The sequence below is a fragment of the Chrysochloris asiatica genome, unplaced genomic scaffold (genome assembly GCF_000296735.1).
Source record: "Chrysochloris asiatica unplaced genomic scaffold, ChrAsi1.0 scaffold00015, whole genome shotgun sequence".
In the NCBI taxonomy this organism is placed as follows: Eukaryota; Metazoa; Chordata; class Mammalia; order Afrosoricida; family Chrysochloridae; genus Chrysochloris; species Chrysochloris asiatica.
The window spans coordinates 11,519,263-11,534,465 of record NW_006408533.1 but is presented as its reverse complement, the minus strand read 5'-3'; the positions used below and the strand labels follow the sequence as shown (position 1 = coordinate 11,534,465).

Below are 15,203 nucleotides of genomic sequence, written 5' to 3'. Positions count from 1 at the left end.
CTATGAGTTAGAATTGAACTGATGGCAGTGATTTTGGTTTGAGATAGACAAGCATGCTGTTTTTTCTGTATTTATGTCTCGTTAAATAAGTGAATCTTGGTCCTAGGGATAAAGACTTCTATCAGGTCACAATTGATGACACCTAACAACAATACCTAAATCAGGGATGGAAAAAGTTTTACTCTGTGACAACTCAAACCAACTGATAGTAACTTCCTGAAGTGTAATTGTTGAGAAGGATTCTTAAGTTTCCTCTACGTGAAATGTGGAGAATATTGTAATCCATCAGCAAAGTGGATACCAGGGGCAGGGTCATTCTCGACCAAAATGCTTCTTGGTTTAAGTTTGATAACTGTGTTATTCCTGTTTGAACTGTACGTCACACATTTCTTACATACATGAATGCAATGGTTTCTATAAATGTCAGATATTCAAGGATTTTTTGTAGTGAGGAAAGCTTGCATGATAAATTTGTACTCCTTTTTTTCTACTTAGAAAAGGTGAAAGAAGATGATGGTTCTAAATCTGGAGTGAAATAATATCTGATAGATGGAAAAGATTATTCTTAAAGACAGTTTACAAGTTTCATATCTCAGGTATGCTTCCTCCATTTTCTATAAAATATTTTACTGAAATGCTAATTTCTATAAAATATGTAATCACACAATGTACAAGAAAGCATAAATATTTTGAATTAAAAGGATGATGAAAGAGTCCTCTCTTTTACTGCTCTTCAGTGTGGTTTGTACTGATTTGTTAGGCCTTTAAACATCAGTGGACACAATTATGGGAATTTAGGATAACTGGCTCAGGTAAGTTGATGGCCTATGCAATAAAATGTGCATATGTATTTTTTTTTTTCTGAGTGCTGAAAAATACTCTGGAAAAACTCCTGCTTATATCCTCAAGAACTACAGCTAAGTCTAAATGACACAGTTTATCACATGGCCAGAGGGTTTTCTTATAGGAACTATCAATCCATGGAAAGTGGAGAAGATTAGTTGGTATGACAAACTGAAGAAATCATATCATTCTTGGTAACAGATTTAAAAGTATAGTTTTCTTGGTTCTTTGAACTTAAGCTGCAGAAGTTTGTTTTTATAGAGAAAAAGACCTTAAGATTTATAGTGATTTGAATGGAGTAATTTGAACTCATCAAAATGGTAAGTAATTTTCAGAAATCATTAGACTTACAGGGATTTTACTGGTTCTATTTTGATTCCCCACAACAATCGTGTCATAGCTTTTACTATAGTCATGACCATTCACCCAGATTTCTTATATTTGGTGCATAAGGTGACATTATCTTCTTTCTGTGGGATAAAGTACTGGACTCTAAGGTCAGTTTGAAGTGTTAGGTTGGTAGTTCAAACTCACCAGCCATTCCCTGGAATCCCTATACAGGGTCGCTATGCATCAGAGCCAACTCGACAGCATTTAAAAACAACAATCTCCATCCTCACACCTCCCTAATACAGTGATTTTGCAGAAGCGGTAAAGAAAAAAGTAAAAGGAAATTCAATGAAGTTTATTTAGCTGGCTATGTTACTGCAGGTGCAATTTATTGCCTGTCAATCCAGACTTGTCTGAATAATGAAATAGTCATGTAGCAATCTTTTCAACATTATAGACATTCTTCTGACTTTATTCTCCCTGATCTAACCTACTAATCTTAACAAGGTCTAAAATCTTTAGAAATGTTGAGCAGACTTTATATTATGCTTATGAACAAATAGTGCCCAACTCTCAAATGGATTTGCTTTAAAATTTAATGTCTTTTAATTTAAATGTCATAAAGCTCTTGGTATTTCCTAACATGGATTTTTTTCATTTATCAACTTTTAGCATTTCACATTGATTTGTTTTCTTTTTTGGTAAAAGCAAGCATATATCTGTGAGGTTAACAGAATAATATTGCTACAGAGGTGATTATCCTATGCAGTGGGAGGGGTAGAAAAGGGGGAGACAGGAATTGCTTTTAGAGCAAAAGAAATATTAGATCACTCCAAACAACAATTACCAATCATTTGGTTAAATCTGCAGTAAAAATAAATTATGGTTTGCTAATAAACCTTAGAAAGTATAATTATTTATTTTTTAAAAAAGTATGATGCCCATATGGGAATAGGATATTTTAATTTATATGCAGATGTTGTTGTTCTTGTTGTTAAGTGCCGTTGAGTCGGTTCCGACCCATAGTGACCCTGTACAGGATTTCCGAGGCTGTACATCTTTACGGGAGCAGAAAGCCTCATCTTTCTCCTGCGGAGCAGCTGGTAGTTTCGAACTGCTGACCTTGTGGTTTGCAGCCTAATTCATAACCACTATGCTACCAGATGTCCATATGGAAATAAGATATTTTAATTCATATACAGATAAGTTCTCTGAAAAATAATTCTCAGAAGAGTTACAAAAAGCTTGTGATGGATTCCAAGTAAAATATGGCAAAACAAATGAAAAGCTACCCAGACCCAGAAAATATGACTACCCAGAAATCTCTTTCCAAAGAAAGAAAATTCAATGAGAATACATGTTTTTGATAAAATGTAACATTTCACTGAAGGGTTACTAATTAGGAAGTAGTTGATAAAAGGTAATTTATACGATGAAATGAATGAGAAAGAATCATAGGAATCAAGAAGTAAGACCTATTTTACAGATTCAGTGAAAGTTACATGAGTATCTGAACAAACTTTAACCAACTGAATCTATAATAGGGCTAAATGAATCACATTTATACAAACTTAAAGGCCAAAGCTCTTGATGATATGGCAGTACACAAGTGCTCATATGTTCAAATGGCATCCTGTACAATGTGCATTGATTCTTACCACATACTGACCCTAAATCTCCATAAAAGAATCCATGAAATAGAACAGTTTAAAGAGCAGCTTAGCACTAACACTACTAGCTAATTGATGCACATTTATAACTAAATCTACCAATTATGACCTCTCTTAATTAATGAACTAAATGCAATCTAACTAGTGTACCTTGGATAAAAGCACTGACTTGTTATTATACAAACCCAACATTCCAGTTCAAAATTAAGCAAGTAGAAACAAATATGAGCTACAGCACTACCTCCTGCCAAGTTGGAAATTGATTTACCTGGCACCTGCTTCTTTGGATTACTTTAACCTTGTTGCGAGAACATTGATGAACTACATTGGTGTTGCATTTAGCATTAGCTCTAAAAGGAGAAAGCTAGTAATATGGTAATGGGAGAAAGGACAAAATATTTCATTGCATCTGGCCATCAATGTACAACTTTCATGTCACAGTTATTACTGACTTTCCAGTAATACGGAAAAGAGTAATAATTATACTTACTCCTTAATTATAGTCATCATCTACTATGTTATTTGACACCTCCTATACCACTTTTTTTTTAATTAAAAAAATACCATTTAAAATAAAACCACGATTTAGCAGTGTAGGGCTTTCTGTAGTAGTGGTGTGGATCCTAACCATATATGGAACTGTGAAGGTTGTTTGGAGTCCTGGTGTAGTGCTGTAGGATAAGTACTGTACTGCTAACCACAAGATTGGTGGTTCAAAGCCACTAGCTGCTCCCTGATAATCCTGTACAGAGTCGCTGTAAGTCGGAACCAACTTGACAGCACTTAACAATAACAACAACAGATGTTATTTTGATAGGATGCCCAGCTACAAACTGCTATGATTTTAATTTATCGGATCCTATTGAATCTATGTTTTATGTTTTAAAAATTATTGTGAATCTTCCTGAAAAGATACTAAAAGTGTAGAAAAAGATTTAGGTTAAAAATCAGCACATGCTTGTGATGTTTCTCTTAAAAGTCCACCTACAAAAGAGAATTCGAACAGTAAAGTGCTACTACGTAGTAATATGGGTTTCCTTAATCCAATATTTTCCCAGCATGACTTAGCACAGACTTGGAGATGTGATAGAATGAGTTGACACTGAGCATTAATATGATCTGAAGTCTTCAATTAAAGAGAGAAACGCTATGTAAAAATCTACTTCATAAAATCACCTTGTCATTAGCATAAACTTTTAATGAGTTTAGGCGAGAAATAACATTGAATAACATTTTCTAAAAAAGTCCTCGCTCATTTACAATGAGAACAATTGTGAAGGATTTTGGACAAGGGTCCACTTACCAGAAAAATGAATAGCACAGCAGCTGTTCTGAAGAAGTGCCAGTCCATTGCTGCTGTGTTCTTTTACATCCAAGACCAAGGGAGTTTTGTTTGTTCGTCTCTGTTCCTTTTCTTCCCCCCACTCAGCTGGTGTCTGATTAAAATCGTTTCTCAGTAGATGTTCTTACATGCAGGCTTTGAGGTGTTTCTGCCTTCCTCTGGGAGAAGGACTGACGGTACGTATAACCAGTCTGGATCCCCACCCTAAAAACTTGGGCTGGTCCCACTGAAATGCTTGACAAGATCATCGTTGCTCCCAGGTAAAAGCTCTGGGACACACCCTTCTTCCACCTGAAAAGCAACTCTCCACGGAGTACTAAAGATTCACTCCTTATCTGAATGTTTTCAATGGCAGGCATTTTAAGTGATCAAAATTAGAAAGAATCGTACAGTTGATAGGGACTTTCATACTGTGATTTACTTATAGATTTTCTGTGTGTGTTTCTTTCCATATTGAAATGAAAGTGCAGTATGGGTGGGTTTATCATTTATGTGGTCCATGCTCATTGCCAAGCCCTCAGATCACCACAGAAAATGATAAACTTTCAACCTCAGTAGATATTAGGAAAGATTCAGTGATTTTCTAAATTGATTAAGGGATAGATTTTCACTAATGTTGAAAGTGGGGAATATTTTATTTTATTTTTTGCTATTTATTTAAACAGAGAAATTAGAATACTTACATTTACAAGGTCCCCTCCATAGATCACAGTTTTCATTAAGTGACCAGCCTAAATCCAAGAAAGCCTCCATTTTCTCTGAAAATTAATATTTTCTCTTTGCAATGATCTTTCTTTGACAGATTCTGTTCCTTTCAAATGGGGGAACACAAAAGTTAAAATATCAGTAGGCTAGATATAAAGAAAATAATCGAAACCACCAATTAAAATCCTGGTGATAATTTTTGAAACAAGGTTCAGTGCCTCAAATATTAATGACAACACAGAAAGCTGTTCTTCAGGTGAGGTGGGTTAGAAGTCAATGACTGCTCCCAAGCCTAGAGCCAAGAAGCTAGATAGTGAGCCAATTAGAACATGGGGAATGTGCTGGAGAAATGGCTGCCCACACACATAGGAAAATGAATGCAGCTCTGAACTCTGTGAAAGTTACCTGTGAACATGTTCTTGGGATATTTTCTTTTCACCTGTCAGTATCTAGAAATATTGTCAGAGGCAGGAGGCCTGTGGATTCTGGGTGACTTCAGAGTTTGAAGTGAAAGTCTGAAACAGGAGACAGATTTGATAAGATGTTGATCATAGCCGAAAGGATGTTTAAAATTCCCCCCAAAGGTAGGGTATCTTTGAGGGGCAGAAATTCTAAAGAAAACCATCATTTCACTACAAGTGTGTGGCAAAAAATATTATTCAACTGTGGTTTGAAATTTCATGGCACTGATTATGAATCATGGAGGAAAGCAGATAGGCTGCCAAATGTTATTTGCAGTGAACAAGGATGCTTATAATGAAATTAGCTGATATGAATTAATTGATTCATCGACAGCAGTCCTGAATATAGAATGTTTTCTTTGATATTTATAAAGTACTGAAATGATATAAGATATCTGAGCGCAAACTCTGTGAGTGAGACAAAAACTATACAAGGCTTACACTAAACTGTTGGAAAGGATCTGCTCAGTTCGAATTTCTCATGAGTCAAATAGGATAGAATATGAATGTCAACCTATGATTTAGTATGAGCAATAGGTACTGGAGAGGAGAGGAACTGCTCTAGCAGCTTTCCAGTGGCAAGTGAATGTTGGATTCACCCTGGATTCTGGGCAGTGTGCTAGGGTGTGCACAGTCCCTCTTCATCCATGCAATGACTCTCCTTGAAGCAAGCCGAGCCCTGTAGCCCTAACTGAATATCCAGCACCAACAATCCCAGTCCGCTCAAGAATTCCTAAAGCAGCACCCCAGCATCTTTCCAGAAAGGAGGTGTGGTTGAACCTTAATATTGCAGAGCAATAGGAGTCTGGATGGTCACATGCTAGCTGGTGACTTTAAGCAAAAATGGGAGAGGGTGTTTATGAATTACCAACTCTCTCTCTTTGCCTGCTTTTTTCTCTTTCTTTATCATTTTAATTTCTTTACTGCAATGCTGCCCGCATAAGACTTCCTACAATGAGGAAATATTCTCTCTGTGTGATATCCAGTATGATAACCACTAACCACATGGCTTTGAATTATTTGAAGTGTGGCTAATATGACTGAAGAAATAAATTTTCACTTTATTTTACTTTAGGGAATTTATGTTTATGTAACTACATATAATTAATGGCTACCATATTGAGGAGCTCTGGTAGCGTAGTGGTTACGAATTGGACTGCAAACCTTAAGGCCAGCAGTTCGAAACTACCAGGCGCTCCGCAGGAAAAAGATGAGGCGTTCTGCTCCCGTAAAGATTTACAGCCTCGGAAACCCTGTGCAGGGTCGCTATGGGTCGAAAACGACTGGACGGCGCTTAACAACAACAACAACATTGAACAGTGTGGAAGGCTTAGAACATCTTTGTTTTATTATCTTTTCTCTTACTCCAAGTCTTAACTCTTTTCTTTCTCTTAAATGCAATTCTCTTAATTAAATCTGCAGTAGTCATCACCTTTCCATTTCTTTTCCTTTATGGTGGTGGTAGTGTGCTGTGGAGTCAGTTTCGACTCATACCGACCCTGAATAGGGTTTCTGAGGTTGTAAATCTTATGGGAGTAAAAAGCCTCGTCTTTCTTTCGTGGAATGGCTGGTAGTTTCGAACTGCTGACCTTGAGGTTAGCAGCCCAACTAGTAACCACTACACTACCAGAGCTCCTAAGGACTCCTATTATATTTATTGGGTTAGTTCCTTTTCCTGAGTCTTTACTGACTCTGTTTCCTAGTTCCAATGGGTCAAGAACCTTAAGATAAACACAAAACAAACCGCTCTCATTTCCACATTTACATTCCTCAATTCTTTCTTTCAGTTCCCTCATCTGTAACTCCACACCACACTGTTGTCTAACTAAATATCTGACCTCCGTGCATCCAATTTCTGCTCTGAACATGGTTTAGTATGTGTAACTCCATACACACGTCAACAGTTTTCATTTCATGGAAATTTTATAAAATTTGGGGTGGCTTTTCTGTGGATTTTCCCTGGCAAGCTGACTGAGCTCCTCAAAGGAAATCAGAATTCTCATGGGAAGAGAGTTTTTTTTCTCTCACATAAGGCACTGCCAACTCCACAGTGTCATCCCTAGGGTGTACATTTTTATGTTTGTTCACATTTTGGGATGGTAATGTCTTCCTGCAAAGAAAAATCGCATTTTAAACTAATGTTGATGAAGTCTACTGATGTATAATTTCTTAGTGGTGTTGTGGGTTAATGTGCTGAACTGCAAAGTCAGTTTGAATCATAAGGTCAGTGGTTCAAGCCCATCAGCTGCTTCTCAGAAACCTGTTACAGCATCACTATGGGTCAGAACCAACTCAATAGCACTTAACAACAACAATGAAATTAAGTGACTAGTCTAGTCCACTCCACTTTCTGACTGCCAATAGCATGGACATATCTATTTCATAACCCTTTGGCATATGCTTTTATGTTATTGGAGGTACACACCTCCAGTTTCATATATGTCTCTAAATTACCCTAATTAGCTCTACAAGGAGCTCTGGTAGCGTAGTGGTTACGAATCGGGCTGTGAACCTTAAGGTCAGCGGTTCGAAACTACCAGATGCTCCGCGGGAGAAAGATGAGGCTTTCTACTCCCGTAAAGATTTACACCCTCGGAAACCCTGTACAGGGTCGTTATGGGTAGGACCCGACTCGATGGCACTTAACAACAACAACAATTGTTTCATAGAACAATGGGTAAAATATTAAAAACAAACAAACAACAGCAAAATAACAACAAACCTTAACAAGAAAGGAGAATTTGGGGCAAACAAATTAAGAATAATGTTTTAATTGGGTACTATCCAGTTGATTTGGACTCATAGTGACCCCACGTGACAGAGCAGAACTCTCTCATAGGGTTATCTTGGCTGGAATCTTTATGGAAGCAGATATCCACATTGTCTCCCATGGAGTAGTTGCTTGGATTCGAACTGTCATACTTTTAGGTAACAGCCAAATGCTTAACCACTTGTGACACCAGAGGTCCTTTAAAAATGATATAAATGAACCAAAATGTATTTGTATACTATTGTACACATTTTTTGAACTCAGAATATTTCTCAGAGTTAATATTATCCACACACATATAAATGTCTGGAGCAGAGCTTCTGTTTTCGATTTTAAAAACTTTTAATATGTTGTTGTTAAGTGCTGATATGACTCATAGTGTACAAAGTTTCCAAGGAGCAATGGTGAGTTTGAACCACTGACCTTGTGGTTGAACCAACTTTTTGGTCCCATGCTTATCCTACAGTGCCCTACCAGGGTTCCTCTTTTAATACAGAACAACCTAGTACAATGAGTGATCCTAACTTGCTGTTGTTACATGCTGTGGAGTCGTTTCTGACCCATAGCAACCCTTTACAGGGTTTCCGAGGCTGTAAATCTTTACGGGAGCAGAAAGCCTCATCTTTCTCCCACGGAACAGCTGGCAGTTTTGAACTACTGATCTTGTGGTTCGCAACCCGATTCGTAACCACTACGCTACCAGAGCTCCTTAAAGATCCTTACTTAGAGTCCTTGTAATTTGAAGCTATTTGGAGAAATTTAAGTAGAGATTATTAGAGAACTATTATCAATTTTACTGTTGTTGTTCAGTTCCACTGAGTCAGTTCTGATCCATAGCGACCCTGTATAGGGTTTCTGAGGAGTGGCTGGTGAGCTTGAACCACTGACCTTGCAGTCCAAACCGACTTTGCATTCCAGTGCATTAACCCACAGTGCCGCACCAGGACTCCAGGACTCCATCAATTTTATTAGGTGATTCAGTAATGTGTCTTTATTTTTAAAGATAAAATTAGTTATGCAATAATATATTTTTGTTTTACAGAAGTTGGAGGTGAAATCTCACAAGGACAATCATTTTCTAATAATAATTCAACAATAAAATAAAAATCTGCATGGGACAATATTAGTAATTGTTTAAATTCAGTGGATATGTATTGTTCTTTCTATTTTCCTGTATATTTGAAACTTTTCATAATAAAAGTAAAATTTTGCAATAAAGTAGGCCTTGGCAAACTCTAGCCCATGGGCCAGATCTGGCTCACATGTGGCTTTTGAAAATAAGGTCTTTTTGGAACCCAGCCATGCTAATTTGTTTGTTGTTGTTGTTAAGTGCCGTCGAGTCGGTTCCGACCCATAGCGACCCTGTACAGGGTTTCCGAGGGTGTAAATCCTTACGGGAGTAGAAAGCCTTATCTTTCTCCCGCGGAGCGGCTGGTAGTTTCGAACCGCTGACCTTTATGTTCGCAGCCCGATTCGTAACCACTACGCTACCAGAGCTAATTTGTTTATGTATTGTTTATTGTTGTTTTCACTTTTCAACAGCAATGCTGAGTAGTGGCAGAGACTGTGTCCTGCAAAACCTAAAATGTTTACTACCTGGTGCTTTGCAAAAAAAAGTTTGCTGACTCTTCCAAGATATGTCTAATCAATTAGTTGATCTCAGGAGATTTAACAGACTGAGCTCAAGGGGTGGAGTAGAAATCATGATGACTGAGAATGACCACTGAAATTTAAAAAAATTAATTACCAGGGGAATGGTGGTCTTTATAATCTAAGTGTACTTTTCATATTTTCAGACTAAACTAACCTACTACCTAATCGTCCTCCCTCTCTTTAAACCAAATCCAAAGTCAACCTTGATTTTATTTTTCTCTAGTCAATTTTAGGATGAGAGTTCAACATCATCACATATCTACATATTTTTATCTATATGGAGAAATATGTAAGAATGGAGGAAATCTCAATGGACTTTAAGAATGTTGGGCTCAATCACAATACTTAAGCATTGTATGAGGGTTTGTTGTTGTTGTTATGTGCCGTGGAGTCGGTTCCTACTCATAGCGACCCTGTACAGAATTTCCAAGGCTGTGAATCTTTACGGGAGCAGAAAGTGTCATCTTTCTCCCCCAGAAAAGCTGGTAGTTTCGAACTGCTGACCTTAAGGTTCACAGCTCGATTCATAACCACTATGCTACCAGAGTGCCTTATATGAGGGTTTAGTCTCATCAAATAAGAAAAGAAAGACACTAAGCTATTATTATGGTCTGTGTTTTAAAATATTTTAAAATATTCTAATTGAACATCCAAATGGGAGTTAATTACTGTGTTGGGGTCTGTGGTGTGTTCAAAATAATTTTGACTGCTCTCCATTAGGGAGTTATCCCATAACTGCAAACACACTGAAGCAGACATGTAATGTAAGAGTAAGTCAAAAAGTATTGCTACTGGGGTTATAGTTCATATATACACAAGTTTATTCCAAACAAAACATGTTTAAACTTACCTTTGCTACAGACAAGTTTTCTCAGTAATACACTTATATTATTCTCCTTAGGGTGCCTTCAATAAAAAGGTCCTATCAGACTAAGGAGCTCTGGTAGTATACTGGTTATAAGTCAGGCTGCCAACCTCAAGGTCAGCAGTTCTAAACTACCAGCGGTTTCATAGAAGAAAGATGAGGTGTTCTGCTCCCGTAAAGATTTACAGACTCAGAAACCCTATGCAGGGTCACTATGAGTCGGAACTGACTCCATGGTACTTAACAACAACAATCAGACTATCGGCTTCCAATGAGATCTACTTGGCTAGTTAAATTCCAAGCAGAAAGTCAGCTCACAAGTTTATGGTGGCTGTTTTTGGTATTTCAAAAGGTATAATGATGATAGATTTTCTCAAAGGACATAGGACAACCATGAGAACTTATTCTGAAGAAGAAAACAGAAAACTGCATTGGTTAGGAAAAGGTCAAGAAAGTTGTGCCAAGTAATTATTTTTTCCCTTTTCTATCAAACAATGTACCTGCTCATTCTTCAGGGGTGGAAGGTGCTTTCCTATTAGACTTTCAGTGAGAAACCTACCCCAGTTATCTTCCCTTTTCAGACTTCTTTTTGTTCCCCATACTCAAAGAACTTTTAAAAGGAACAGGGTTTGAGTCACTTGAAGATGCCCAAACTGTCATTTTGACACAGAGTATATCAAAGATTGCAGAATTCTTCAAGTTAAGAGAGATGGAAACAGGAAACACTGCTTTTAGAAGTGTTTAGACACAGATAATGGGATGCATCACATTTTGATATTTTTGCATAATAATTTTTTTGGATGATTTTATAGTAATATATATATATTTTACTTACCTACATATCACACAGGAGGCACTCGCTCATCTCTGCCAAGAAATTTGGAAGACAACTATCTGGCCGACTGATTGGAAAAGATCCGTATGTGGGCCCATTCCAAAGGGAGGTGACCCAACGGAATTGTTGGACCATCTCTTTGATATCCCATGTGAGTAAAATTTTAATAAGGGTAATATAGAAACAGCTGCAAGCATACAATGATAGAGAACTTCCAGAGATGCAAGCTGGATTCAGAAGAGGCCATGGAACGAGGGATATCATTGTTGATATCCGATGAATCTTGGCTGAAAGCAAAGAATATCAGAAAGATGTTCACCTGTGCTTTATTGACTGTGCAAAGGCTTTTGATTGTGTGGATCATGACAAGCTATGGCCAACATTGCAAAATATGAATAATCCAGAACAGTTAATTGTGTTCATGAGGAATCTGTACCTGAACCAAGAAGCAGCTGTTCAACCAGAACATGGGAACTCCGAATGGTTTAAAATGTAAAAAGGTACGCAACAAGGTTGTATTCTTTCACCATACTTATTCAACCTGTATGCTGAGCAAATAATCTGAGGAGCGGGGTTATATGAAAAAAAAACAAAACATGACATCAGGATTGGAGGAAGACTCATTAACAACCTGTGATATGCAGATGATACAACCTTGCTTGCTGAAAGTGAAGAGAACTTTAAACATTTACTGATGAAGATCAAAGAGCACAGTCTTTGGTATGGATTACATCTCAATGTAAAGAAAACAAAAATCCTCACCACTGGACCAATAAACAACATTCTTACCAACGGAGAAAAGATTGAAGTTGTCAAGGACTTCATTCTTCTTGGAACAACTATCAACACTCACAGAAGCAGCAGTCAAGAAATCAAACAATGTATTGCATTAGGCAAATCTGTTGCACAAGACCGTTTTAAAGTGTTGAAGAGCAAAGATGTTAGCTTGAGGATTAAGGTGTGCCTGACCCAAGCCATGGTATTTTCAATAACCTTATGGACAGTGAATAAGGAAAACTGTAGAAGAATTGATGCCTTTGAGTTATGGTGTTAGAGGAGAATATTGAAAGTGCCATGGACTGCCAAAAGAACCAATAGATCTGTTTTGGAAGAAGTGCAGCCAGAGTTCTCCTTGGAGACCAAGATGGCCAAATTTTCTCTCAGTCTTCAGACATATTGTCAGGAGGGATCAGTCACTGGAGAAGGATATCATATTTGGTAAGGTGGAGGGTCAGAGAAAAAGAGGAAGACCCCCAAAAAGAAGGACTGGTCAAGTGGCAGCATCAATGGATTCAAGCGTGGCAACAGTAGTAAGGTTGGCCCAGGATCAGGCAGTGTTTCATTCTGCTGTGCATAACATCGCTGTGGGTTGGTACCACCTCAATGGTACCTAACAACAACAACATATCACTACTTCTTCAAGAAGACTGTTTTACTCAAACATACACCTATGTGCATTAGCAACCACCTCCACCCCATGTACTTTTTAGATTTCATGTGCAAGTTCAGTCTTTCTTTTTTCTTAAATAAGTATCATCAGTTTATTTCCCTGCTACATGTCTTGCACTATAAAACTTTAAAAGATAAATACAGCAAGGTATTTCCTTTCAAGTGGCTCTAGGTTAGTTGAAGTAAGATGGACAACAGATTTTTTCCCAACATGCTAAATAGAGGCACACACTGTCTTTGGGGAACCCTTAGCACAGTTTTGTTGAAAGTGAGGTTAGAGAAATTTTGTACCACTAACTGACATACATTTATGATTTAATAGATTATTGCAATGTTTATTACAATGTTATACAGTATTACAATGTGTGATTTCTTTGTAATTTACCTAAATTCCTCATGTTACACTTTAAATTTCACATCCTCTTTTCTTTCATATTTGCCTTCTTGTTTCCTTTTTTGCTGTTGAAGATCATCTCTAAGATCTCTTTATCTTGCATTATCATGCAATACTTCTAATTTCACCTTTACATCCAAACTCTTTCCTTGAAATCTGTTTTGTGCCTATTTTCCAGAAAAGTCTCTCAGAATAATTGTTTACCTTAAGGCATGTCTCATCTTAAGAAGCCACAAAAACTCTGTAATTCCTCCCAGAATAAAATGTCTTTACATTGCAATCTTTTGGCAGAAAAATCATGTCTCCAAGGTATTTACTATATATGTTAGAAAGAATTCAATCATCCTATTTTTATTAAACTGTCATTAAACAAACAACTATTATATTTTAATTCTATTATTTCATCAACATCTTGAAGCCCTTGTATTTCATTTATGAAGACCTGCTTTTGATGGCAATGATGCCAGTTCACTTCAGGGTAACAATGGTGACTGATATTTGTCTCAAATATTTTCTATTTCAGGATGTGTACATAGTACATGAGCAGACAAAGTTTGGTTCAACATTTTTAGATACTGTTGTTGCTAAGCATGACTTTTCAAGTTTAATTCTACAAATATTCTTGAGCTTTACTAGGAACTGTACTAGTTGTCTAGGGGAGATAAGATAGATAAAAGATGGTCTTATTTTTAAGACTGCTGTAATCTTGACTGGATCTCCAAGGGTTGATGAGACAAGACAGACTGACGTATGTGCTATAGACTGGACTAGAGATTTAAGAACCCTTTCAAAAGAGAAATAGTTTCCTTCTTAAGGCAACTGGAGAACAGTTCATGGAAGATATAGATTTTGAGATTTATGGATGACTTCATTTTCAGTAAGCAAAGTTGTAGATAGGAAAGATGGCAGAAAGGAATGCATGCCTTTAGACCAGAAAGAAGCCAGTTTGAACTTTAGTGTACTACTTGTAAGAGGTAGCAAGGGTAATGAACTAACAGAAGTAGAACAGAGGGCAAAATACGAAGGAGCTTGAATGCCATTTTGAGAAATTTGGACACTATTCTTCAGCAGTCAGACAACTAGTGTAGATTTTTGAGGGAATATTGACTTTAGAAATTTGTCTTCGGAGGTTTATGATAAATGGATAAGCAAGAGTCACTAGAAAGCAAAAAATGAATTTGGAGGCCATCATAAGAGTTAAGGTAATGAAACTGAAATAGTGTGGTTTTGGCAGGAAAGGAAAGGGAGAAAGAAGTGTAATGGAAGTGAAATAGATAATTCCAGATTATAGGGATACTTATGATGGCTAAGGTTGTGCGTCAGCCTGACTGGACCATGGTTCTCCGGTTTGCAGTTATAATGTAGTCAGTCTTATGATGAAGTCTGATTTAATGTAATTCCCTATATGATGAGATATGCTATGAGCAGCCAGTCAATAGAAAAGGAGTTTCCTCAAGGTTGTGACTGGTCTCCACTATATATATTGCTGTTTAACAATGTTATAATCTTGACTCTAGAAAGGAGCTCTGGTAACCTAGTGGTTACAATTCAGGCTACTAACCTCAAGGTCAGCAGTGCGAAACTATCAGTCATTCTGCAGGTGAAAGATGAGGCGTTCTGCTCCTGTAAAGATTTACAGCCTTGGAAACCCTGTGCAGGGTCACTATGAGCTGTAAACGACTCCATGGCACACTACCAATCTTGACTGTATATTCATTATTACAAGATGGATTGACATTTCTGATAAAGAAGGCCTAGAGTTTTATGACCCCTTAAAAAGAGTTTCCATATTAAGGCAATTATATATATATATATAAAATATATGTAGCGTAGTGGTTAAAAATTGGGCTGCTGATCTCATGGCCAGCAGTTCAAAACTACCAGCT

The 15,203-nt window shown here is 37.2% G+C and overlaps 1 protein-coding gene across 1 annotated transcript in view; it reads right to left on the bottom strand.

Annotated features, from left to right (window-relative positions):
* Positions 1–1,259, bottom strand: part of DSG1 (desmoglein 1) — a 32,368-nt gene extending 31,109 nt beyond the window's left edge. Inside the window, exon 1 of the mRNA XM_006835126.1 lies at positions 1,195–1,259. Within this exon, the coding sequence (XP_006835189.1) occupies positions 1,195–1,259 (65 nt within the window). The remainder of the gene's footprint in view (positions 1–1,194) is intronic.
* Between the last annotated feature and the right edge of the window lie 13,944 nt (positions 1,260–15,203).